This window comes from Leuresthes tenuis, unplaced genomic scaffold (genome assembly GCF_036924035.1).
Source record: "Leuresthes tenuis unplaced genomic scaffold, fLeuTen1.0.hap1 SCAF_14, whole genome shotgun sequence".
NCBI classification, from domain to species: domain Eukaryota; kingdom Metazoa; phylum Chordata; class Actinopteri; order Atheriniformes; family Atherinopsidae; genus Leuresthes; species Leuresthes tenuis.
Window position 1 is genome coordinate 33,263,805 of NW_027325368.1, and position 27,999 is coordinate 33,291,803.

At 40.6% G+C, this 27,999-nt stretch overlaps 1 protein-coding gene across 1 annotated transcript; it reads right to left on the reverse strand.

The window, feature by feature from the left end:
• Nucleotides 1-27: 27 nt before the first annotated feature.
• On the reverse strand, nucleotides 28-27,998 carry LOC140269240 (homer protein homolog 3). The gene is made up of 10 exons (XM_072364264.1): nucleotides 27,515-27,998; nucleotides 27,290-27,338; nucleotides 16,058-16,214; nucleotides 14,845-14,976; nucleotides 14,218-14,331; nucleotides 12,906-13,039; nucleotides 9,372-9,528; nucleotides 2,560-2,667; nucleotides 2,343-2,423; nucleotides 28-1,621 (listed from the first exon to the last, which is right to left on the reverse strand). Exons 2-10 carry the CDS (start codon nucleotides 27,310-27,312, stop codon nucleotides 1,436-1,438), a joined length of 1,092 nt encoding a protein of 363 aa, XP_072220365.1. The 5' UTR covers nucleotides 27,313-27,338; nucleotides 27,515-27,998; the 3' UTR covers nucleotides 28-1,435.
• Nucleotide 27,999: the final 1 nt, after the last annotated feature.

Here is a 27,999-nt window from a genome sequence, read left to right on the forward strand (position 1 = left end):
AAACAGACACAACAAAGAGAATTGCATTTTTCCCTTTATTTCAACCTTGACAACAACTCAGTTTCAGACATTGAGCTGGCATTATTGTTCAAAACTATCCTTTAAAGATAAAGATAAGCCTTAGAAAAAAAACTAAAAACATGCAAATATAGCTTTTAATACCATGTCAAACAATACAGTTTGTGTGAGTAGACATAGTATAAATTTTTTCTTTTGTATTATTTAATAATTCATACATTACAGCCGTACTCTCAAGGGCTAATGGCTTATTGTCCACAGCTAAAGGTAAAATTAAATAAAGGCAGAAAAGACTCCTTGAATGCATCACTGCAATGTGTTTATTAAAATGTGGAACTATCTCTTAAAGCTTACCGTGTAAACGTTTTTTGTTACGAGATAATGCACAAGACAGTTACTTAGATTGGGCCAGTTCAAAAGCCACCTAAAGCTATCTATAAAACTAAGGCATGAATTTTGTTTTGTCATGATTTCTTCAGAAATGTGGAATTATTTAACTAAGTCTATCGGGAAACTGTTATTTATCCAATCTCGATCTGCTTAGAATATATTATCTGTTAACACATTAAGGGTAACTATAGCTCACTAAAGAATAAAAGATTCATTAACTTAATGAAGATGCAAAAAAAAAGACAAGCTAATGAAAGAAGTTCTTTAGTCTGTTTTTAACATTTGATATTTAGTGTCAAAATCAAGATCTATTGTTTCAACAGTTAAATTGTATTTCTGTAATTAAATAAATGTTATTACTCAGTCGGCAAAAGTTCTAACTACTTTAAAATCTGTTCAATTTTTTGCGTTATTGCTGTAACATTACGTATAGTAAACGACAAGATCATCTCTACAAATGAAACTGTAAATGATTCGTGAGTAATTATCATGTTTTATGTAGGATCTGAAAGAGGCAAATTATTTTTATCTTGTGAACTTGCTTTCCATAGATTTTTCAATGAGCGTAATGCTTCTTTCTCTCTATGTATGGAGTCAGTTGTGAAAATGAAAAAACAAGGCCTCTTATTCATATTGATACTGCATCGTCATTTTGTTTACAAAAGTCATAGTTATGAAAAACCACAAGCACCAGTTAAAATGTCTTGCACGGTCAAGCACTTACCCTAAAGTTGGTTTATTGCATCGTATGTTACTCTTGAAAGCAACATTAAGCATTACATTAGATTAGACAAGAACTACATAGTATATGTTGTTGCTTAGGTCAACATTAATATGATCTTGCTGCAGCATAGCCACTGTTTCAACACAGATATGGAATATCCCTCTTGCACACAAAGTAGTTCTGTGCTTGAGGATGACACGCTCCATCTTGTCAGTATACAGCTTGTTGCTATAGCCAAGGCAGATTTAACCCTGTCTTTCCTGTTTCTACCATGGGTTACATTTATACGTTTTCCCTCCATTTTTATTTGTCAATAAGTTTAACAAGGCTTTGGCGGAGGTCATTGAGGTCAAAGATCTTGATATCCAGAATCTCTATCGCCCTGTGGATCTCAGTATCCATACGATCCCGATCCTCCAGAGAGTTATTTAGGTTCTGCTCTGTGTTCTGGATGCGACGCTCCAACTCTGAGTTTCGAATCTCATTCTCCTGCAGTAAACATGAGACAGGCACACAGATAACTAGGCAAACTTGGAATGTTGAAAGGTTATTGTTTGTATTAAAATTCCAAACTGAACTAAACTATTATATAATCATTTGTGGAACACATGCAAAGTTACTCAGATATGATGCAAATTTGCAGCAAGTCACTACATTTTGGACCATTTCCAGTTAACAAATGAAGCATGAGCTAATTGCTGATTAAGTGTTAATTATTACTAAGTAGCTCATGATTTGTTAACTGTTACTTAAATAAGAAATAAGTAAGAAAATAATCGAGGCCAATTTGATAACTGATTAACTTTAAATGGACAGTACTTATACAGCGCTTTTTAGTCTTGTCTAACCATCAGTGCTTTCACTATCATGAAGCACAAGGAGGAAACGGAGATCAAATGCAGAATTTTAGAAAGGAAGGTAAGAACTGGAGATGTAAATTTAAGCTTTAATAAGTAAACCAAACATTGCTGAAGCAGGAACTGAAACTACAAACTTGATAAAAAAAAAAAAAGAAAAACATGAGGGACAAGCAACAGAATAAATACATTCATGCAAACTTAAATGCAATGGTCTGGTGAGAAATAACTGAAACCCAGGATAATATATAGGGAGGGAGTGTACTTTAATTGATTGTTAACAAACAGATAGTTACTCCTTTGTTCTACTGTACTACTCAAAATTGTCGTGCCCATGATTAAGTCTCTCCTACCCTTAATCTGTGGATGGCCTCGTCCCTCTCATGTTCCATTTCACGGTACTCGGCTTTCTTGCTTTGTAAAATGTGAATTTCCTGAAAAGGAATTACAGGAACCCATCGGATAGCTTATGTTGTGCTGATGTATCATCATTTCCTGTTATCTCTTCCAGCTAAATTAGTCTCAATGATATGTGAACATAACAGGTGATAAAAGAAGACATTTTCCAACCTCATCTTTGGCCTTCAGTAAGGCCTCCAGCTCTTCCAGGGACTGTGTCAGCTCATCCTTCAGCAAGTCACTGGGTCCTTGGCCTCCATGGGCCTCCAGTTCAACCACCTTGCAAAACACATGCACTTCAATATTGTTTTACACGAGGAATAGCTTTACATAAAAACATTGCTGCATTTAGCCCAGATCAATGCCACCATTAGAATCTAATGTCTTGAACACATACATAGGAAAGGGCAAATGACAGTGAGCTTCAAGTTAATCAAAATGTCCAAAAGGATGCCACCCGATAAAAGCAAGCTAGCCAAAAGCCTTTGCGTGCTATACGTGAAGGTGGAAGATATGTACACAATAAAATAAAAAATACACTAATAAGGTTTAATAGTCTTAATTTTTGTTATATTTAAAAGTAGAAAAATAAACATATTTGGTGTCTTGGCTCTTTTCTGTGTGTCTGTGGGATTAGATAACATAAAAAAATGAAGTAGTGGAGGGGACATCTTCCTAAAGGTAGGCCAACAATGTTAGAAATTGAAAACCCTACTAATATAATTCAGTATTTGAACTGAAAACAGGACATTTACATGTTGCTTGTTTAATTTATAGACTGCTATAAGACCCTGTTACAAGATGGAAAAGTGGGAGCAGTAGGAAGAAAGAGAGAGAGAGAAAGCGAGGATGCCTCTGGTGATTTTTCTTTTTTTTTTTTAAACTAGGGCACTGAAAGTAGGATATTGCTGTCCTACAAACCTTTCTTCCTCTTACATCACCCCAGAGACTTGAGCCATTTTCAGCCAACTGGTCCCCTTCCTCAGACAGAGGAAACTAGCTTGGTCCAAAGGACACAGGGCTTCAATTTATAGGATTTAATTTGTTGTTTCAGTCTAAAATGGTGAAAATTGTTGAAATACCTGACTAGTGCTACACAATTAAATAGAGGTGATCAATATTGTAATATAGTGGAAAGGGATAAAGGTATTAGAACATTTTATTGATGAGTGGAGATGGGCAGGATAGAGGCATCTGCATCCGCTGTGCTCAAAAATCTGTCAAAATGTTTTATGAAGGCCTTGGTAAGCTACAAAGCTGCACTGCTTGATGGATTGAGCATTACGGCCACTGTAGTCACGAGCCTCGCGGAATAATACGATCTGTGCTTCAACATTAAGGTGTGTATTTTCATCCATTTTCTATACCCGCTACCCCAAAAATGGCTCCTGTTAAGAGACATGCTTACGAAGCGAATTTCAAACTCAACGCTATCAGTCACGCAGTACAACAAATGAGTTGAATAAAGTTTTACTTATCTGAGTTTTGTTTTGTTTAATTCGCCTTATAACCTGGTGCCATTTATGTATGAAAATAGACCCGTTTGCAGTCAATCATTGATATTGCGGCTTATAATCCGGTGTGTTTTATAGCCCGAAAAATACGGTACTTTCAACCCAATAAATGTAATAGTCTGAAAAAGGATGACACAGTCAAAACCTGTGTGAGCTCACTCACTGGAGTGAAACCAGTAACTATCATTACTGGAAACAAAAAGAGAATGACGAGTGAGTTCCATTAGTTTTACGTTGTTTTTGTTTGTGTAAAGCGCTTCTTTAGCAACAATTCTAAAGTATCTAAATCCTAGAGAACTATTCTTGAAGACTACTTAAAGAAATTACAAGAAGCTTATCTAAAAGGGTTCAGGTTGTGTTGAAGAATAGAAGTGGCCATAACATATTGACTTTGTTTCCTAGCTCACCTTGTTGTCAGCTTAGACTGTGATTTGTTGTAATGACCACTTGTTGTTGTGATGCTAAGTCTTGTTGTGTACTTGTATGTGGACTTAATTAAGAGACACTCTTGTTTATTGGAGGCTGGGCCAGGTTTTAGTTCATGTATACACTTGCACACCTTAGTTTGTTTTAATCTTTAGTATACACTAGATTAAGATATGCTTCACTCTTTGTTGTACTTTTAGCTTGGTTGGTCATTGTAGGCTTTTGGTTGTTCTCCTAAAACAGTCTTAAACTCTAGAGTAGAGTCTTTATATGTTTCAATTATTTGCTGATTTGCGTAGCAAGTTCCTAGTTGCTCGATTTGTGTCTTCTGTTATTTTTCTTTAGTCTTTGGTTTTGATTATCCCATGTCCCAATATCCCAAACCTCTTATAACTCCATTTTAACATCTTGCCATTGTTATCCTGCTGCCCCTGCAAAGCCATTTTGTAATAGTATGACAATAAGCCCATTTTGCTTAACCCCTTACAATCACTTTAAAAAAAGGGCATACCCAAAGTAAATTTAAAGCTGTTCTTGAATCATTTGGAGTAGAAGCATAGTCGGACGGCGAACTCTGTCTTGATGGATGTAAGACTTATTGTGGACTAACCATTTTTCTGGAGTACATTAACTGGACCCTTGCCAACATAACAGGACCATTTTTGTTGGAATTGTATCTGATCTTGGAATACTGTGAGGCTTCATAGGTGAGTTGTATATTTTTTTATTCTGTGACTGGTTTGACTGTGTCGACAGTTATGAAATGGCGTACATAGTTTGAATTTCAAAAACTTTAGCTTTCGACGGGGGCGCTAGTGAGCACCGTATGGCGTAGTCGTGTTTTTCCACATTTGAAATAATTTGGTCATTTACTTGATACTTCATCTGTTTTCCCGGTTTCACCTCATAAATACTTTCCTGTAAGCGCCTCAGAATGACAAAACCAAAATCTTGTGATGAAGGTGATGAAGCAATGCCAGGCATTTGATCGTGTACGCAAGCGTCTCCGAGATGCAGGTGTGAGGAGCGGGTTTATCTACCTGGCACAGCTGCGGGTCTCCAGTGGCACCATGTACAAAGTTTTTTTTCGTCCCCGCAGGATGCTGAGGCTTTTGCAGAGACATTGGCTTGAATACTATCCACCCATATGACGTATTTTGGTATGTGACTTTTACGTAATCTGTACACAGACCGGAACATTTTTATGACAGCTTTTAAGGTATGTGCATATGTATGCTAACATATATATCTCTCCCTGCTGATACAGTGTATTTGTGAGAAACTCCTATCAGACCCACAAAGGAAAAGTTACTTAGATGTAGTTAGGCCAATCAGATTTTTCAGTCCACGTTCTCCAGTAAAGCCTGGGGAGTGGCAATTTTGATCCGTAAGACTGTTCCTTTTAGGCATGTTTCTACAGTGAGTGATCCAAATGGTCAGTTTATTTTGGTAACTGGCAACATTTATTCATTTCATGTCACGCTCCTTAATGTATACGGTCCAAATTTTGATGACCCAGCTTTCTTCCGTAAGATATCTAACTCACTGCCTGATCTCTATGATACACATGTAATAGTAGGTAGTGACTTCAATTGTGTGCTTGATAGCCGTTTGGACAGGTCTACCCAGCCAAATCAGTCGTCTATCTCCTCCACGGTTTTAAATGACTTAATGTCTTCTATGAATCTTGTTGATATTTGGAGGCTGGGACATCCTACAGATAGAGATTATTTATTTTTCTCACATATGCACAAGGCCTTTTCAAGTATAGATTATTTTTTAATTGACTCTAAATTGATATCAAATGTAATTGCCTCGAAATATCATGATACCTTAATTTCTGATCACTCTCCAACTTCTTTGGTCTTTGATCTTAATCATAGGAAACAGCAGTTTACCTGGTGTCTCCACCCATCATTGTTTTCCGATGCATCATTCTGTCAATATATATCCATTAAGATTCTCAGAATTCCTGGAGAGTAATGACAACTCGGAAGTCACAGACTCCACTTTATGGGAAACTTTCAAAGTTGTGATTCGGGGTCACATAATCTCATTTGAATCGTCACTGAAAAAGGAAAGGTGGAAATGACTGTCTGAAATTGAAACTGAACTATCACAATTGGAACTTGCCTACAGGACTTCCTCCTGCCCTTCCATATAACAAAATATTCTGAAACTTGAATATGAATATAATACTTTCCTATCCAGTCAGGTAGGTGATCAGTTGTTTAAGATCAGACAGAAACATTTCGAGTTGGGAGATGAGCCCCATAAGTTGCTGGCCCAACAGTTAAGAGGTTTGCAAGCTAGTAGATTTACAAAATTGAATCAAAAGCTGGAGAACTAGTTATTGATCCTAAAAGTGTCATGGTTTATGTTTTGATTATTGTTATGTTTCAGGTTCTGTCACGTTTTATGTTTGATCTTCGTGTTTTCAGGTCCTTTGTTATGTTTTCTGGTCTTTATCATGTTTTGTCATGTTTTCAGACTAATTTCTTGTCATGTTTACCTTTAATTTTCTTGTCATGTCACTTAGTCTCACTCAAGTCACCCGTTTCTGTTCCCCACAGCATATAGTTTCCTGGTTCCCCTGGGAGGGGGTACCCAGGGCGCACAACAAGCCAGGACCACCACTGAATATAATGTAATAGTAAAGGCTCAAGGGTGGCTGCCCTCTGCCTAGATCTGGAAAAGGCAGTCATTCGATCAAGTCGAATGAGCCTATATGTTAAAGGTTTTGGAGGAGTTTGGTTTTGGTAGTCAAGTCAATTCAAATTTATTTGTATAGCACATTTCATGTACAAAACAATTCAAAGTGCTTTACATAAAATAAAAGCATTGTAGCGGTGAGTGGAATAAGCATTGAAAATATATAAAAGAACATAAAGAGAAACAAATCAAATAATTACAATGAATTAAAATAGAATAATTACAATGAATTAAAATAATTAAAAACAAGCAACAGTGTAGATTAATTAAAAGATACCATGCAGATTTCATGCATAGACACATGAGAAAGTAAATGTTTTTAACCTGAATCTAAAAAAATCCAGGTCTACATTTGGTGAAGGTTTAATCTCCACTAGCAGTAGTCTATTTGTATCATGGATTTCAAAGCTATATGCTCATCCATCTTCCTCCATTCTCACAAATCAAGAAAGATCAGCGCCGTTCGAATTACACCGCGGGACACGCCAGGGCTGCCCCCTCAGCCCATTGCTCTTTGCCATTGTTATTGAGCCTCTTGCCATTAGTATCAGGAGTCACCCTTCTATTGAACCCATTCGGTTAGGTAATGTGGATCACCATATTTCCCTACATGCGGATAATGTCGTTCTCTTCATATCACAACCACAGAAATCAGTGCCTGTATTGCTGGATCTTATTAGAACATTTGGTGAAGTTTCTGGATACACAATTAATAGCAGAAGAGTGAATTCATGTCACTGGGAGCTGATCTCAACACTGAATTTTTGCATAATCTCCCATTCAAAATTACAGACAGACTGAAGTATCTTGGTGTAGTTTTGCCAAAAGACCCAAACCAAATTTTTAAGCAGAACTTTTTTGAGAAAGTGGAGAAACTCTGGAGGGACATTGAAAAATGGAGGACTCTTCCTCTTTCCATGGTGGATCGAATAAATGCCATCAAAATGGTTTTCTTGCCAAGGTTCTTGTATCTCTTTTAAAATTTACCTTTTTTTTGGCACTTTTTAAAAAAAATCTTTGGACTCGATAGTTTTGCCTTTTATTTGGGGCTTTAAAGCTCACAGAATTTAAAAAACACATTTACACAAATCAGGGGAAATGCGTGGGTTAGGACTACCATATTTCCTGCATTACTATTGGGCAGCAAATGCTAGAGCCCTTCTCTATTGACAGGAAGGTTATAATACGGAGGTATCTACCAAGATTCCCCCTGGGTTGCCATTGAAATGAGTGATGTCAAAAATAGTTCTCTTCTAGCACTTCTCTTATCAACACAGAAGAATAATATGATCATTTTTTTTCTTAAAAATATGGCAGCAAATTAGGAAGGGCTGCAGACTACCAGACACTTCTATCCACACCCCAGTATATTGCAATCGTGCATTCCCTCCATCCCTCTCAGACAGGCCCTTTAACAGCTGGAGGTTAAAAGATTTAGTCACTCTGAAAGATCTGTACATTAATAAACAGTTTGCCACATTCACTCAGTTAAAAAATAAGTTCTCGCTTCCTACAACACATGTTTTTCCGATATTTGCAGATTAGGAACTATGTCCGTCAATGTGTGCTTAACTTTGAGTCCCTTCCTGGAAGGTAAAATTATTTATAAGCTTTTGTTGGCTCCACTCGAATCCAAGAAATAGGTTTCTGGCTTTGTAAATTATATTTTTTGAACAAATGGTTTATACCTCACGCTCTTTGGAAAACTCCTGGGGGGAGGAGCTGAGAATGCAGTTTGGAAAGGGCCTTGGTAGGACCTGATCTTGCTCTATTAAGACCAGGCAACAGTTAATCTAATTTAAGGTGATGCGCAGGCTTCATTATTCAAAAACCAAACGGCACAGAATCTTTCCCACCATTTCCTCTCTATGTGACCAATGTAAATCTGCAGAGGGTTCTCTGACCCACCCCTTTTGGACATGTCCCAGTCTATATAATTGACATAATATAATTGACATATGAATAACAACTTGACCAGCAAGGGAGTTCATAGAGTACCATCCATCTGTACCAGCTCTGTTTAGTACTGATGCAGCAGTGTGCTTAATTATTTTTTTTTAAATATGCCCCGTTTTGATTTTTGTTTCAACTCTCTCTTTTCTGTGTCAGTTTTCTGTAACGTGTCTTTTACAAAATTCTGATAAAAATATATAAAAAATATAATTTTTTTTTAAAAAGCTGTAAAAAAACAAATGTCAGAACGTTAAGGTTGTAGGCATGGTGCACATACAGAATCTTAACTAATGCAACAATTTCTAGCTATGAATTCAGGATAAACAGGCTTAAACAGAGGACCCTCAAAATAATGTCAGCAGGTGAGTGTCAGCTCACCTGTTCTCTGAGTCTTTCAGTCTCCTCCTGATATGCTGCTAACTGTTTTTTCCATTGCTCAACATTAGCATTAGCCTCATGCAAAGCTGCCACCAATTTGGAGTTGCTGTCCTGTAGAGTGAAGAGCTCAGCTTCCAGATTCATCTCACAAACAGACCTGAAATACACAAATGCCAGTGATATTTTACAGAGAGAACTACCGTGGATAGGAAGACAAAAATGAAAAATTGAATGAAAACCTCATTTTTGTAATTCCAGTTCAAATAAATACCTATGGCTGACTTGTTAAGGTTTACCAGTTGGCAGGATCAGAGGTGACATAACAACAAGCTTAACTTGTGAAACATGAAAAGTGGGGTGCATCCTGAGGGTATGTAGTAACTTGAGCCTGATAGTGGAGGGGTTAATGACTCTCTCCACCTTGAATGGTCCAATGTATCTGGGAGACAGCTTGGATTAAGTATGTAGAGTATGTAGAGGAATGTTCTGTGAAGAACTCCCGCTATCCAGGACGTAGGAGGGAGTCTGGGAATGATGCCGATTAGCATAATCCTGTGATCTATCTTAAAAGGGCAGCACAGGTCTTCCTCAAAATCCTGCAACAGCGGCTGAGGTGAGACAGGAGAGAAGGTACAGAAAGGTCTTACTCTTGGGAAGGGGAAGCTGATAACCAACTTAAAAATCTGGGACAGGTAGTGGTTGGAGCTTCACCGCTGGAGCTCGATGGGTCACCTTGGAACGACTACACTCAGGACATACCAAAACAAAGGAGCAGACACCTGCAGACATAGTGGGCCACTATAAATGTGTCTACAGGAAATTGAGAATACGGTTTATACCAGGATGTCAGGTAGGCAGGAAGAGTGTCCCCACAGTGTTTGAGGTCCATTACCTGGATCAGGTTCCTGTACTTGTGCTTGTCTCACCTTCTCTTCAATTTCCCATGTCAAGGTGGCAACAACACAGGATGGCCTCTGGTTCAGGTGTGTCTGTGGAGGGAAACTGGCGAGACAGAGTTTTTGGCTCGCCATTTCTCGAACCAGGATGGTAGGAAATCGTGAAGTCAAACCTCCCAAAGAATAGTGAATGGGCCTGTCAGAAATTCAAACGCTTGGCTGACTGGAGATATGACAAGTTTGTGTGGTCTGTCCACACTATGAACGGTGTGGCAAGCAATTACTGACTCCCAAGTCGTAATTCTGTTAGCAGGGATTTAAACATTGAGAATAGAAAGCTCGGGTGTAGTTTCTGATATGAGTCTGAATGTTAGGACAAGACGGCTCCTACTCCCAGATCAGGTACGACCTGTCCAGGATGTACCCCGCCTCTCGCCTGCTGACCACTGGGATAGGCTCCAAACCCCCCACGACCTGACCGACGGATTAAGCGGGTATAGAAAATGGATGAATGGATATCATAAATAAATATATACATTATACCCTATAATTATGCTGACATGTTTGACTTAAATGATGCACAAACTGAAGGTTAGTTTGACTCTGTATATAACAAGGTCAATGGGAAGAGTACCAGCGGCTGACTTGCTACTTTTGGATGCCTTAGCGCGTCAATGCTCTTGGAGGAAACCATGTAGATATCCTTGCGGAGACAGACGAATGGCTGACATCGCGATTTAGATTGCCAAGGACTGTGCTGCTGCAAATATGCAGCCTACTAGAGCCCCAACTCCAGACAGAAACACGGCGATCAAACCCATTTCCACAACACGTCCAGGTCCTCACCACCCTTGGATATTTGGCCAGCGGAACCTTTCAGAGGGAGATTGGAGACAGATCGGGTGTGTCCCAGTCCTCTGAGAGTCGTGCTCTCCCCTTGGTCATCAAAGCTCTCATCAGTTTATCACCCATTGTACATCAAATACCCATACACCGCTGTTGAACAAGTACAAATTAAGAGAGACTTTCATGCCATGGCTGGCCAGCTAAACATAATAGGAGCAATAGACTGCACACATATACGCATCAAAGCACCCGTGCTGTTGTGGAGCGCACTAGTATGCTGAAGGCCAGGTGGGTGTGTCTCGATACAGCAGGGGGCAAACTGCTCTATAGCCCAAAGAAGGCATGCCAGATTATTCTGGCATGCTGTGTTTTGCACAATATTGCCATGAACGAGGGTCTTCCACTACCTGAACCAGCCCAGGCAGACATGTCAGAAGACCCCGCTCATGGACTGCCCCATCAAAGTGCCATAATGATGAGGCTACAAATGATTTAACCCGCGGCTTTAGTTGCGTTAATCGAGCGCCTGCCCATGGCGAGACGTTTTTTTATGAAGCCATTTTCATATCAAACCATTTCTTCTTTATTTATGTGACATTACGAACTACAGAAGACACAGAAGTAACAGCACTCGTAATTGCTTTCCATTTCTTCACTATAAAAGGTCCCGTAATTCCACTACTGACACTGCTAAAAATTACAGATTTTCCTTTTTGGATCTCTGAAAGCAGAACTTCAGTCTCAGAGCCCGTGAAGTTGTTCTTTTTGCACCTTGATGCCATTCTCATGACTCAACACTTCCTGGCACAGGAGATAGGAAGCGTAACCTTATATGGTATTATTTTGGGCGTGGAGTATGGAAATTTACTATCCATGTGCACGTGCACTTACATATGCACAAACGGCATTTAGCATTTAGGTCGTTTACACACTTTTCCGAAGTTAAGAGTGTTTGTTGAATCTGACGTGTTGTGTTCGTAAGGGACCTTCATACGAAAAAAGTCAGAAATTTAGAATAAGAAACGAAAATGTTCTTGCATGAGGTCCATTGTCTGATGATCGACTTCAAAATCAGGATGTCATCATGGTGGACCATTCATAAAATTTAATCATAATAGATTACACTAATTGTTTGCACTCACAAATAAAACAAGCCGCACCTCCCACAGTTTATGGGTACACTTATCTAACAGTTTAGCAAAAAGATGCACACTATAATTGAGTTTCACTCCATATTTGTATTTTGTCACCAAAATCATCAAATCATCTCTGGTCTGTCCCTCTAAATATTAAGAGGTTTGAAGTTGTTCTCCTGGCAACCATTTACCATGGTAACCATTCATGAGCCACTTTCTCTCAAAGTAATTGGACTCTAGGTTATAAAAGCATTGTGTGTGACTGAAAGAATTGAATGGAGAGCAGCTTACAAGCCTTATTTGATGTTATGAAGATGGAATGAAGACGAAAACAGGAATATTTTTGTGGAATTGGAAAAATGTATTAAAAGTATTCTCTGTGCTCAATATTAAACAATCAAGTTCAACCCTATGTTTGTGAGCAATTCATAAAGTGACAACTTTGGTGGTTTTCTTCTAAAATTTCTTTGAACTTTGAGCAGAGATAATGTAGGTTTACAAAAAAACTGAAACCAGAAACACAAACATTTGCTATATTCCTATCATAGTACATAACTGTGTGAAGATAAATTCAGATTGGACTTGGCATGATTATTGGCTCTTCAGTCTCAGTTTTGCATTTTGTGCATGCTTTTGTGAGTGCTCAACTCAGTTACCCTTCAGAAAGCATCTTCTTAATACGCTCCTTCTCAGATGACAGGGTGATGTCTGCGCTCTGGCTGCGATACAGCTTGTCCTCTGGTCCGTTAACACACATCATAGGTGGAGACTGGAGTTCATCAGAGAGGTCCTGAAGAACACATAAGTAAATGGACTGATACCACACAACATTATACAGTATTGAAAGGCAATTTCAACATTGATTGTTTAAACAGGAGTGAAGCTTATTGAGGTAAAAATTTAATATTTTTAGAATTAGAACTACAACTCCGAAATTAAGCTTCACTTCTCGTTTTAGATTATAGATTTCTCTTTGCCGTCTCAGCTTCTGATGGACTAGTACTAGTCATGTATACTGTAATGATGTAATCCAACATGAATGTTCAGTTTCTAGATGGCCTTTGAAGAGAGACACTACCTACAATAAGCACAAATATTCACTCTGCTTTAGATTTCTATCAGTTTTTGTAGTTAAACCAAAAGAAGACTCACCTGTGAGAACTACAGGCAACATCCATGAGGTGTAAAAACAAAGAAACATGCCATTACAATTGAATAAATACACCACTTCTCAAAATATTGCATTCTCAAGCAGATTTGGAGGTAAGATCATTTATACAGTGCAGGGCAGGTTCAAGACTATAGTTGATGAGTCAGTTTTCTGAAGCTTTGGATTTTCCAACGTGTTTGTTAAATCAATCATGATGTAGTCAAAGAACTGAAAATTAAATGGGCATTTTCATCATGACCAAGCAAGATTATTTTATAATAATCAAAAAACCCTAAGCTGACTACATTTCTTTCATTGGTGTTGTAGTAAGAGACTTCTGGTCAGCTGTGGGTAGAAAATAAGAATATTGTGTGCTTCTGAGCAGCATGGGATAATTTTATCATTGTCCTAGTTTTCCTCACTTTTGCTTCCCTTTGAGACAAGTGACCTAGCTCACATTTCTTCAGCTTTTCTTTTCTCTCTCCACCCATCCTTTGATACAATCACAGCGACCCTGTGTAACATCAGAAGTCATACAAGTACTTTAATCTAATCTTGGCCACCTCAATCTTAAAAAAGCCCCCAAAATGTTTTTAACTGGTTTTAAATGTTTTAATATATTTGAGGATAGTTGCAAAGTTGCTGCAACCTGACCAGGGTGTACCCTATTACCCTATGTCTCGCCCACTGACAGCTGGGATAAGCTCAAGGCTCCAGCCCCCCCCTCCAAAACCGTGAATTGGATTAAGCAGGTAGGGAAAATAGATGGATGTATAGCAAAGTTGTTTTACATGTTAATATTTTTTTTCATAAATGACTGAGCTCACCTGAGGAGCAGCTATGGTGAGTGCCGTGTTTGCCAGTTCTTTGTCCTGTGACTTCTCTCGAGCCAGACGAGCAGCATCCTTTACCTCCTTAAATTTCTCTGAAAACTTTTAAAAGAGAGCAAGAAATTGTTTTAGTTAATAAAACCTAAACAGTGTAGGACAAATCATTTTAGTAAGATGCTGATCAGCCATAATATTATGATCTCCTGCCTACTATTGAGTAGATTCTCCATATTCTAACTGGACAAAGAATGTATTACGATATGCTGGAGCATCTGGTACCATGATGCCAGCCTTTGGGCCCTGTGGAATTGGCTCTCTTCCTACAGATGTTTTCAGATTGGTATCTGGGGAGTTTGGATGTCAGGTGAACACCTCACTCTTTGTGTTCTTTGAGCCTTTCTAATCAGTTTTGTTTTTGTGGTGCCTACTAATGTCCTGACAAGAGAGAGGGACAAGTGTGTGTGTGTGTGTGTGTGTGTGTGTGTGTGTGTGGTGGGGAGGGGCAACAAGATAAGCAGTTTCATCAGTGTTACTCGCCTTACCTTTGAGTAGTTTTGTTTTACTGTTATGTCTGATTACTGTACTTTGGGCTTTGTTGAGTTTGGTTTACTTTACCTGATACAGTTGCTGCTCAGTGGCAAAGCCCAGACCGTAGACAGTGTTGGCCCTGCTGTCAGCCCACTGACCAAACTTTTGGGACGTCTTAGTGAATGTCATGCTGGGGGTAATGGTGCAGTTGATAATTGCCTGCAGATGAAAAACAAAATTAAGTTATGGATGCAGGTGAAGAAAAAAAGATGACAACTAAACATTTCAACTAAAAATGTTGTTGATTTTTAAAAAATCTTAGATTAGTGAAATTAGGCTTTGAACAACAGATACTTTGAGAATACTTACATTTCAGTTTCGTATTCATCAATTATTGAACGACTGTCTTCAAATTTTTGTCTAGACATTTATGTTTACTACCAACTTTAATAAGCTTCTGATCTGCATGATGGCAACATGAGATTGAGATTTTTGGATTTTAATAATTTGTTTCCTTAAATATTAGAATACTAAATGACTGTATAACCTAATTTTTCACATTTGAAAAAAAGCTGTGCTTATTCTGACAGTAAACTCTCCACTTGGTTTCTTGGCAACGAGCTATTTTCAAGCCCATTTTCGTTGAGTCTTGTTTGTTTTTTAGAAAATGGTATAATGAACATGAAACAATTCTTGTTCTTCCAAGAGGACAGCAAATGCACCATCACAACATGTTAACCAGGTTCATCAAATCATTCTGAGGTGAAGTGGCCAAAGCCACCTGTTTGTACAGCAGAAAAAAAAATAAATGATACCATAATGGAACAGATTTAAAATCCCAGTACGTAACTATATGGCAAATACAGCCCCCCCCCATTCTTACCCCTACAGGAACTTATTGAATTAGCTCTACACTCTGCTGTGACATGTTTTACATAAGATATTGGACGGTTACAGCAGCAGTAAAGATTTGCGTGGAGTCCAACATCAGTCCTGGCAGGATTAGGGCAATGAGCGACAAACTGCCGTCCCGCACTGCCTTCTGGGAGGCAGAAATGTGGGTCATACGAGGTGCTAAGAAGACCTTCCCCTCCCCCCCATGTGACCTCTTCCTCGTAATTTAAATCCCAGAAGGAAAGAAGCTCTAGATGCTGATTTGTTGAGAAGCCACGAGAGTCACCACACACTTAAGAACATAGGTGTGTGATAATTTATATGTTATTATTCAACAGATAGTTTTGAAAATGTATTGTGTCCATTTTAATGTAGTGTTTTTGTCAATTATTTCCAATGCACTCACTTTAGTCCCACCCACACTAATGATACGGTAAACATTGCGGTTGGCATCAAAGAAGAAAGACACTGTGACAGCATGCTTGCTAGCAGGTATCCAGTTTCTCTTGGTGGTGGGGTCAATCTGGAAAACATGGGCACGGGTGCTGAAGATTGGCTGCTCCCTGTAGAAGGAAATGGGAAGGATGTCGAGATTCTGTTAGATTTTTTTTTTCTTTATAAGATAAATATCAAAGCTGAAATCCCTCTGCAAACTTTAGGTGGTTATGACAAATTGAGTTTAATATAATTGAGAGTACGTTTAGTCAAATTCATAAAGTTAAATGTATTTTTGCAGATGATATGAGCAGACAAACATTGAAAACACCTTTTAAAATCCACTATCACTCCATGCTATTGAATTACAGTCTCTCTCTTGCCTAACAAAGAAAATCCTTCATAATCTATATAATGGCACACATCTGTTTACTGCTCTGCCATCCAGTGATAGATGAAAAGCATCCTTTGACTTTCTGTTATGCTTTTTCCTGCTTGAGTCAAATTGTGTTGACTATAACACCTTAGTACAGTTACATGCACAGTTTAGTGTAGCTACAGTTAGAGTTCCACCTGGCAGTTTAACTGGTCTACTATAATTTATCTCAGTACACATGCACGGGAGGGGAACTGAGCTTTGGACTGAAGGATGCCTGACACTTCAATGCTATGAACAGTGAAAAAATGTATTTAAAGCCGACTTCACTGCCTAAATGTTCTATTTAAGTTACTTGAAAGTTGATTTTGTTTGATGATGCAGTGGTAAAAAAAAAAAAAATTATTAGAGCAGATTGGCAGTCTGGAATTGCTCTAAGCGACCATGAGTTCACAGATATTTTTAAGAGTCTGATTTTCAATCAGACTCTTCAACCATTTCAATCACCCCCCCATGAGCTGTCACCTTACCGTGGTGGAGGGGTTTGCGCATCCCAATGATTCTGTGAGCTATGTTGTCCAGGGCTTTAGCCCCTGGTAGGGTCACCCAAGGCAAACAGATCCTAGATGAGGGACCAGACAAAGAACAGCTCATAAGACCCTCTATGAAGAAAAAGACACTTGGAAGACGTTTTCCCTTGCCCGGACGTGGGTTACCGGGGCCTCCACCTGGAGCCAGGCCTGAGGTGGGGCCTGGTTGGGCACAGCCCGAAGAGATGATGTGGGTCCCCCTTCCAACGGGCTCACCACCCGTGGGAGGGGCCAAGGTGGTCGGGTGCAGGGGGGACAGAGATCTTGGCAGTCTGGTCCAAGGCTTCTGAAGCTGGCTTTTGGTTATGTGGAATGTCACCTCTGTGTTGGGGAAGGAGCCTGAGCTGGTGCTTGAGGCTGAGAGGTTCCGGCTAGATATAGTTGGACTCACCTTGACGCATGGCTTGTGTTTCAAGGACTGACTGAACATAATAATTTTAACAGGAGAATTTAAACAACATGTTAACTATATGCTATAATTCTTCTTGTCTAACAGTAATCCCCAGCCTCCTCAACCACTGATAAACTGATCTGAAGTTTGACTGGGAGAGGACACTGGGGTGTAGGCAGCCCCTGTTAAGAATAGGGTTGAAATCTACTCTGGCTTTCTTTTTAGATGGTTCAAATGTCACATTATGAGACCACATACACTATTTCGAACCATCAGAATGGGTCTCCCTCTCTGCTTATAAGCTGATACTCCCCATCATCTAGTTTAGAACTGAATAAGCTTTTTGGATGAGAGGTGAAACATCTTCAAGATCCAAGAAGAAATCCAGTTGCCCTTATTCAACTTCTTACGATTACCATGACCTGGATGACTGAACATATTGCCTTGCATTTTGGGAAGAACATCCTCAGGATGGTGCAGGAGTATGAAAAGCCATCAAGAAAGCTTGCAGACTACAGGAACCACCTGTGCTTTAAATTAAGATGCAGACAACATCCCCATCAGTGTACGGCTTAGCAGCTTATCAGAGGTTACTGAGCAGGACAGATACTGTTGAAAGCTCAAAACCTGCTTCTTAACGAAAGAATAAGACAGGTCCATTTTACCATGCACATGACTCAGCAAAAAAATTCAAGACCACCTAGTGAAGAACATATCAGATAGGACCTTACCCAACCAGAAAGGGATGTCTTGATGAAAAGACTCAATTTTGACATTTCTCTACCGACTCTGCCATGAGGAATGACAAAATCTCTGAGGCAGAAGCAAAACAGCTACTAATGAAGGTAGCAACAGCCCCCTCCAGCGCTAAAACTCCTCTTCCCAAACCTCACCACACGAAAGGAAGGCAGTGACATCCCTCAGCAGAGACCAAAACGTCACCATTTTGCCAGCAGACAAGGAAACTCAAATTGTGGTTCTCAACACAGCCGATTATCACAGAAAAATTACAACATTGCTGAGTGATAACACCACCTACGAGGCCCTAAAGAGGAACCCTACAAACAACTACAAGAAGAAAGTCAGATTATCTTCAAGACCTGGAAAAGGACAAAGTTATTGATTGCTCTTTCTACCACAGACTTTATCCTGGGGAGGCCACACCATGCATCTATGGACTTCCCAAGATATACAAGGAGGGAGTTCCACTCAGACCCATTATCAGCAGCATCGACTCAGTCACATTGCCAAACACCTTGCCTCCATCTTAGTGCCCCAGGTAGGAAACACTCCACATCATATACAGAACTCCAAAGACTTTGCGAAGACGATCCAACACCTGAAACTGTCCCCAAGTGAAACCATCGTGTCCTTTAATGTGACGCCACTTTCAACCTGTCAGGAAACTTCAACCATGTGTGAGGTACCATGGCAAAGACAGATCAATCCTCAACAGATTTACTAGACTATTCAAAAGTCGTGTGACATATGTGTAAAATAAACTAGTTGCTCCTCTAATATGCAGTAGTGGTTATAGAAATTTTATTTCTTGTAAAGCAAAAAAATCCACCACAGCATGTTTCCCTGACCTTTTGCTTCAAAAAAGTTAAAGCCTCTAAGTACAACAGAAACAAAGGGTGATCTGAAATATATGCTGAATAACATGTCCAGCATCCAAAAGTAAGTTACTTTTTTGCCATTGATCCGAGGACTAAATGTATTGAGTACAGTTAAACATTTGTTTATATTCAATCTCGAATCAATTGACTGAGCCAAAGAAAGTACACAAGTCATTATAGATTGTCAGGACAGTGGCGCAATTGTACACTTCTTACAGTGTGTTATTGGATACCCTCAGAATTCTTCACAGTATTTCTGTGCATGTCTATTTCAAGACATTCACATATTAAAACATTGTTAAAAGAAAAAAAATTTAACAGATTTTGGTGGCAATTAGTTCCGGTTACAGTACGGTTGTTTTGTTTTTTGTGCAGGTGTTCTCAGCTCTTTGAAATTAATCATAGTGCCCTGCGTTGGCTACAAACAAATCGAAGTTTGTATTGTTCTACAAATAATGAAAGACTTAGCAAAACCTCACTGACAACAGAAACCATCAAACAATAACTTAAGAGACCTGCATACTGTTATTTTCTCTTGAAGGGTTCAATCGGATATAGTTAGGTGGAGCCAGCTCTAATGAGCGAGGGATACTATTTCCGTCAGGGATAACTACTTTTGTACGACACCAGTCGTCCCCTCTCAAGCACCGTGGTGTCGAGTCGCTGATGGACTGATAGCAAGTTAGCTAGGGCAACTTCATTGACATAGGTATCTGTGACGGTAGAGTATGCAGCAAAGTTCTCTATAATCAGAACTCTACATCAACAGGCAGCGAGTGTACCTACGAAGGCTGAGGGAAAACGAAAGGAACATCAGCCCTCCAAGAATGCTCTTCAAACCTGTGGATAACCACACTGGTAGAAAAGCTAAGAAGAACAGATGCAAAAATATTGTAATTCCATGTGTCAGCAGTTTCAGAGAAACTTAAAAGGATCTTCTCCAAACATGACATTCCAGTGTACTTAAAACTCAAGAACATCCTCAGACAGAGATTGGTTCACCCAAAGAAAAAAAACAAACACAAACTGAGTGGTGTTGTGTATACAGTTCAATGAAGAGTATGCAAACCTCTTTATAGGGGAGACCAAACAACAGCTCCACAAGCGCATGGCACAACATAGGAGAGCCAAATCTACATATCAAGACTCAGCAGTGCACCTACATTTCAATAAAAATGGACACTCTTTTGAGGACAGTAACATACACATTCTGAACAGAGAAGACAGATGGTTTGAGAGGGGAGTCAAATAAGCCATCGATGTTAAACTGGAAAAAACATCTTTGAACAGAGGAGGTAGTATCACCTTCCCAGTATCTACAGTACAGCATTGTCTCTCCTCCTCAGGCAGTTTCACAATCATTGAGAACTTGGATCCTGTGACCAAAACTCACCCTTTCAGGCAGGGAGACAATTCAGTGATAATGTCTCAAATGACACACACATTGGTCAGGAAGTTCAGTGACACATGTGACTGATACTCCCCACTATCTAGTTTAGAACTGAAGAAGCCTTTTGGATGAGAGGTGAAACGTCTTCAAGATCCAAGAAGAAGTCCAGTTGCCCTTATTCAAGCTCTTATGATTAGTTTGGCTTTTATTCTGTTAAAGAAAATACAATTCAACCTCAATCTGTGTGTTTTCCATGTTTTTGTCAGGGCCTCAGGACACAGATGCAGGGTTGATTCAAAGTCAAGAATGTTTATTAATATAAACAACAGGTTGAGGATCTCCAAACAGAGCAAATGAAGAGACTGCGAAACTCCTAACGCACTCTCCTCAGTAACTATGGTTGAGGAGGGTGCAGCTATTAAAGTTATCAAACCAAAACCTCTCCACTCGAGTAAAACAAAGGGCTATGAAAGATTACAAATAAATTTCCACGCTCCTACTGGGGGCAGACTTAAACAAAAGACACTAAAAATAGAGGCACTGTGAAACTTAATAACTATAGGCACACCTTTAACGGTGGCACAAAGATCTTTAAGAACAAAAAAAATAAATAAATAAAATCACTCCAAAAAGGAAGAACCAAAACAGGCTATGGAACTTACCGTGATAAACTAGGGCTAAAGAATAAATGATCAAACAAAGGATATGCTCTGCAGGAGGGTCGCTCACTGCAAGTGGCTCATTGGTGGCTGTGGATTTCTGTGGCTCAAGGACGCTAGAGTGAGGCTCATAACAGAAACAACACACTGGCACAAGACAAGGGAGACGCAGACTATTTGAGCACAAGAGGAGCCGTGGGGAACAGGTGGAAACACTTTGGGAATCAGGGAAGACAATCAGACACTTGACACAGGAGGAAGAGCAAGGTACCTGAAACGAGAGGGAAATTAATATTTCATAATAAAACAGGAAATGACGAGACAAGACATGAATCAAAGCATAAATCGTGACAGTTTTCCAGTGTACATGTATCAAGTCCAAACACGGTACTGTTTCCTCAGTTTGTGTCCATGTATGTTCTTATTCACTGATGGCACAAAGCTTTATCACCTCTGAGATGAATACCATCCAGCTATGGTCTTGCATCACAAAATCTGAAGAAGAGGCCCAAATAAATGTATCTGAGACAGACATCTGGGTCAAACTTGAAAAAAATAAAAATATAAATAGTAATTTACGATGTAAAGTAATAATCAAATATTTGGTAAAGAAATTGACAGAAACAATTTCTGGAGATATATCTATAAGTCCTAAATGTGTTCATTTTGTTTAATAATAAGAACACAGAGAGAATGACTGTCACAGCAGGTCCCTGACACACCTGTGTTCCATCTTCCCTTGATTGCTCCATTAGTTTAAATACATGGTCTTCTTTGTCATTCTTCACTCGTGCATTCATGTTTTTTGGTTATGAATATTTGTCGAACAACCCTGGACCTTGATCTATAGCATTTTTTGTGGATTATTTTCAGTACCTGGATTACCCATGGTTTTTGTGCTGCCATCGTGCTTGACTGACTCCTCTGCTCATCGGGCCTTGTTTTTCTCTGTTGAGTTTGTCACAAATAAACTTTGTTTGAACTGTATTTTCTCCTGACTCTGTAACCGCTCCAAGGTCCGCACAGTGTGACACAACACACTAGCCAAATGGACCCTGCGGTTCCAGAGTCTGTGCACCAGGCGCTGGCTGCTGAGGGCACTTTATTGGGGCAGCATGCCCAGGACCTCAAGGACATTATGGAGGCGATGGGGGCCTTGAGTTCTAGCGTCGCCTCCTTCTCTCAGAGACTGGAACAACGTGCTGCCCCTCTGCCACCTGTTGCTGTTCTGCCGTCAACACCTCCTCTTCTTGAGCCCCATCTCCAGACACCGGAGCGTTATGCAGGGGACGTGGGAGCCTGCGGATGTTTCCTCCTTCAGTGTACTTTGGTGTTCGACCTCCAGCCTCGGATGTACCAGGAGGACCGCGCCAAGGTGGCAATTATCACCAGCCTCCTTTGCGGACGGGCTTCACAGTGGGCGATGGCTACGTGGGAGGGCAACCCCCAGCTCTGCTCTCCCTACTGGCGGTTTGTGGCAGAGATGATAGGGGTCTTCGACCATCTTCTTCGTGGTAAAGAGGCGGGCAACCGACTGCTTTCACTGTGCCAAGGCTCCAGGTCAGTCGCCGACTACTCCATTGAGGTTTCCACCTTGGCAATAGAGAGTGGCTAGGATGAACTTGCCTTGATGGGAATATTTCTTCTCTCCCTGAATGACAGTTTCAGGGATGAACTGGCGGCTCAGGATGACTCTGTGTCTCTGGCCGAATTAATAGACCTTGTGCGGCGGTTGGACAACCGTGTGCGAGAAAGATGCCGTGACCAGAGGGGCATCACTTCCACCGGTACCCCTTTTTTTTTTTTGGTTCTGCCTCTGGCCAACAGGCGGCAGTTTGCATTCCAGCAGATGGTCACACTCCTGTTGTCTTGCTCCCTCCTGAACCAATGCAGCTTGGACAAGTCAGATTAAAGCCTAGTTTATGCTTCTGTGTCACGTTGACGGTGTATGTATGCATAGGTACAGCCTTGAGCTTGCAGGAGGGGTCAAGGCTGGAACAGCAAATTTAGCTCTTTCTGTCTCTCCTGATCTTTCTGGGGTTCCTCCTTGCTATCATAACTTGGCTGAAGTATTTAGCAAACAACAAGCTCTCTCTCTCCCACCACACCATCCCTATGACTGCCGCAGAGACCTTTTGCCTGGGTCTCCTCTCCCCTCCAGCCGTCTTTACAACCTATCCCGTCCTGAGAGAGACTATGGATAGGTACATACAGGAGTCATTGGCAGCAGGTATCATTCACCTTTCTTCCTCTCCTGTAGGTGCTGGGGGATTTTTGTGTCTAAGAAAGATAAGTCTTTGCACTCCTGCATTGACTATCGTGGTCTGAACGCTATTACTGTAAAGAACAAGTATCCCCTGCCACTATTGGATTCAGCTTTCCACTCCCTTCACCAAGCTACTGTCTTTTCTAAACTGGATCTTCGTAATGCATACCATCTTGTCCGTATTCGTGAGGGGGATGAGTGGAAGATGGCGTTCGACACACCTCTTGGCCATTTTGAGTATTTGGTCATGCCTTTTAAGAAAGATTACTTTATTGTCATGTACACACAAATGTTAACACGAAATTACTCCTCCGCATTTGACCCACCCAGGTTGGCACCATTTGAACACACATGCACATGCACACGGTCACACACTCATAGAGTGACAAGTTTGTGGCAGCTTGCTCCGTCTGTGCCCGAGGTAAGGCCTCCCCTAAGGTTTACTTAACCCTCTCCCCATCCCCTCAAGACCTTGGTCTCACATCGCTGTGAATTTTGTCTCTGGTCTGCTTCCTTCTGCAGGTAACTCAGTCATCTTCACTATTATTGATCGTTTTTCTAAGGCTCTGCATTTTGTACCATTGTTGAAGCTCCCTTCTGCTCCTGGGCAGCCAATCACAGCATCCAGGGAGCATGGGGGTAAGAGTGCCTTGGTCAACCGCCGACCTTCCAGTTATTGGACGACCCACTCTAACTACTGAGCCACAACCACCTTCTGGTTTAACTAATGCACCGGCAGTTTTTCAGTCCTTAGTTAATGATGTACTCCATGACATGCTCAACTGTTTTGTTTTTGTTTATCTGGATGACATTTTAGTTTTTTCTAGCACACTAGAGGAACACAGCAAGCATGTCAGACTAGTTCTCCAAAGATTGCTTGAGAACAGACACTTTTTCAAGGCTGAGAAGTGTGAATTTTTTTTCAGTCTCATTTTTGGGCTTTGTCATTAAAAAGGGACAGATTCACTCAGATCTAGCCAAAGTCCGGGCGGTGGTTGAGTGGCCGGTACCTGAGAACCACAAACAACTTCAGCGTTTCCTCGGTTTTGCTAATTTTTACCAACTTTATTCGAAATTTTAGTAAGATCCAACTCACCTCCACCTCCAGCCCTTTTACCTGGATTTCTGAAGCTGCACAGGCTTTCTTAAGACTGAGAGAACTGTTTTCCTCTGCGCCTGTTCTCATACACCCTGATGCTTCTAAGCAGTTCATAGTGGAGGTGCATGCCTCTGACAGTGGTGCGGAAGAGGTGCTCTCACAAAACTCTAACTTATTTTTCTCCCCGTCTGTCCCCAGCTGAACGCAATTATGATGTAGGTAACCGGGAGCTTTGGGCAGTCGTTCTGCTATTAGAGAAGTGGAGACGCTGACAGGAAGGGGCAGAAATTCTATTTGTTGTTTGAATTAGCCTACCTTCAGCAAGCTAAACGTCTGAATTCTCGACAGGCCTCTTCTTAGGTCGATTCAATTGTACTCTCTCTTATAGACCTGCTTCCTGTAATTTAAAGCCCAATCCCCTTTCCCATCAGGCAGATGAACAGGCCATCGACTGGTTCATCTGAGCCTGCCCTCCCTCCAAGCTGTTTTGTGGGGGCAACCCATTGGGAGGTTGAGCAGCAGGTTAAGAGGGCCCTCACCCATTGTCCCTGTCCAGACACCTAATTGTTCGTTTGTCCCTGAGGATGTTAGATCTCAGGTGCTGCAGTGAGTGCACTCCTCCAGATTGGCCTGCCATCCTGGGGCAGCACTCACACTTGAGCTTATTCGACAGCAGTTGTGGTGGCCCACGCTGGTCCGTGACACCAATCAGTTTGTGGCAGCTTGCTCCGTCTGTGCCTGAGTTAAGGCCTCTCCACTGGTTTACTTAACCCTCTCCCCATCCCCTCAAGACCTTGGTCTCACATCACTGTGGATTTTGTCTCTGGTCTGCCTCCTTCTGCAGGTAACTCGGTCATCTTCACTATTATTGATAGTTTTTCTAAGGCTCTGCATTTTGTACCATTGTCGAAGCTCCCTTCTGCTCTTGAGACAGCTAAGCTCTTAGTTAGCCATGTTTTTCGTCTCCATGGTATCCCTGTAGAGATAGTTTCTGATCGGGGACCCCAGTTTTCTTCCCAGGTCTGGCGAGCATTCACTAGCCTAATGGACCCTGCGGTTTCAGAGTCCATGCACCAGGCGCTGGCTGCTGAGGGCACTTTATTGGGGAAGCATACCGAGGACCTCAAGGACATTATGGAGGCGTTGCGGGTTTTGAGTTCTAGCGTCGCCTCCTTCTCTCAGAGACGACATTAAACAAAACCTGACCATGTTTAGAAAGTGATTGCCTTTAGGCTTATATTCCAAACACTGAAGTTGTGGTTTTGAACACAATAAGAAATACTGTATTTTCTAGCTTCTCTCACATTTCTGTGCCGTGCAGAGGGACAATATAAAAGCAGGATGGAAGGCCCCACCCTGAGTTCTAATGTTGCCCATCACTGCCAGTCTTTGCCTTGCCTGACGTAATGTGCATCTCTGCAGAATATCTAGCATCTATTGGCATCCAGCAGAGCAACATGAATTACTTTGCATGCATGAACAACCAGAAGTCAAACAGACGTGTGTGTGTGTGTCTCTCTCTCAACCCATACTTTTTCTTGTATATGAAAACAGTTGTTAAGACCCATTCTGGTTGTTCAAAATAGTGTATGTGGTCATGTTTTCATTTAATCACCGTCCCATTCTGTTAATCGACCTAGCAGATTGATGTTGCCTACTAAATCTGTTTTTTGAGCATAATAAGAAAGTCTGGTTAGACAGAGGTCAGAGCTGTTCCTCAAGATGAATCCCACTAATTCCTACCACAATATACAATATTCACAATCTACTTCCTGGGGTTACTTCTGATACCACCTGATCACATCCGTCCAAATCTTTTCATACAATTAGTGAACACTAGAAAGACTGATTCGTAAATTAAAGAACTACTGTTATGTATCTAGTCTATTAGTAGTTCTGTAGTTTTTCTGCTAATTAACTAAACAAAGAGACTCTTTGAAACCATTTTGTCAAAGTAGTCCATTAGGAACAGATTTACCACATCTGATTTCAGTCAGCAGCCAGCTGACTGTGTGTGGCAAATCATGGCTCTCCTATGACAGATTAGCACTCACATACTGGACTAAAAAAACCTGGCATGATTGTAACATCACTGATAAATGTGTCTTTACAAATATGTAAAAGTATGGGGGGATAAATTGCAGCCCCTCATGCAAACAACTGCTTTAGTCTGTGTGATTGTAATTTTCCTCCTTTTCATCTTCATTTTAATTTGGAATAAAGGCATCATTTTATAAATCATTACCATGATTTTTTTTCAAATATTCACAAGATTATGGGATTAGGCAAATAAAAATGTAACCTTAAAAATTCCATCCATTTTCTATACAGGCTTAATTCAACTCAGGGTAACTCAGGGTATTCTCTTCAAAGACCACTGCAACATTAAACTTGCTTCTCTACTGCAGGTCAAACAGGTAATTCAAATGGTTAAAAAAAATTGTAGTGTGAAAGATGAAATGTTAACTAAATAAACTGAGCAAACATATCTGAGGTGAGATTCTGAAAATCACAGGGGGTTGTAAAAATAATAATTTCCTTTCTAAAGTTCCTGTGGTATTCTTCTGGCAGATATGTATATGTCTATTGAATAAGCCTGAACGGAACGGATCCTTAAGGGGGAAAGGAAAAGAAAATAGTGCCAGATATGCTTCAAAGCTGACATCAGCAGCTGACAACCGCTTCTGATTGACAGCATTATCTAAATATTATTAGTATAACTTTCTCTTGTTCTTAAACGAAGATGTCTAAGTAAATCCAAACGTCAACTTAAAAAACAGCAAAGAGCACAAGGATACTCAAAGTGTTCTTACCTTTCTCTGTGGTGAGGAAACATCTTACAAAGTGATCGATACTTCTTTTCTACAAAAAGAGTGAGAGTTGAAGCGGTACATCTTTAACCTGAGAAATATTTCTTTATGCAAATCACAGCATGAAATAAATAACTTGACAGTTTGTTCCATGTTTTAAATAAATACTGTTTCATCTCTCAAGTTCTACTTGATTTAATTCTATGTAATATGAATATAATCACTTACCCCATTTCGGTTTGAAACCTAGTTAAGTGTTATCTGACAATATTTTGACGCTGCAACTGCCTGTATCCCAGGCAGGTTTTTATATCCTTCAGTCTGAACCACCAGATGCTTTAATCCCGTTTTATTCGGGGGGGGGGGGGGGGGGGGGGTCACTGCAAAACGCCTCACACAGGCTGCTGCGGCAGCCCGACGAGTGTAAGCACCGTTGCTCTCCCGGCTCCGCGAAACCCGGAGTCACAACCCAGAGCTGTTGACCTGGATGACTGAAGTGACTGCAGAACGGCACAAGTCCATCTCTGTCCAGCCAAAAGTCGTCGTAGGTGCTTTTGTTCCCTCTTTATAACCTTGTCCTGGTGCCAGATGCCTGTGTTTTCCTCTCCAGTTTCAGCTTTTCATCCAGACGGCTATCCGCCTGCTGGCAATGCAGCTTCCGAAAACCCGTTCCAGCTGCAAGTGGCAGTGAGTGACGGAAAGTGTGTCAAGCT

What these genes read in the sequence shown, in the direction of transcription:
- LOC140269240 (XM_072364264.1), bottom strand. Translation starts at nt 27,312, where the DNA reads ATGTTTCCTCACCACAGAGAAAG. An exon ending in CTGCTCCTCAGGTGAGCTCA is followed by an intron (nt 13,040 to 14,217) that starts GTCATTTATGAA and finishes TGTGTTCTTCAG; the next exon opens with GACCTCTCTGATGAACTCCA. An exon ending in TACTGAAGGCCAAAGATGAG is followed by an intron (nt 2,424 to 2,559) that starts GTTGGAAAATGT and finishes ATTCCTTTTCAG; the next exon opens with GAAATTCACATTTTACAAAG.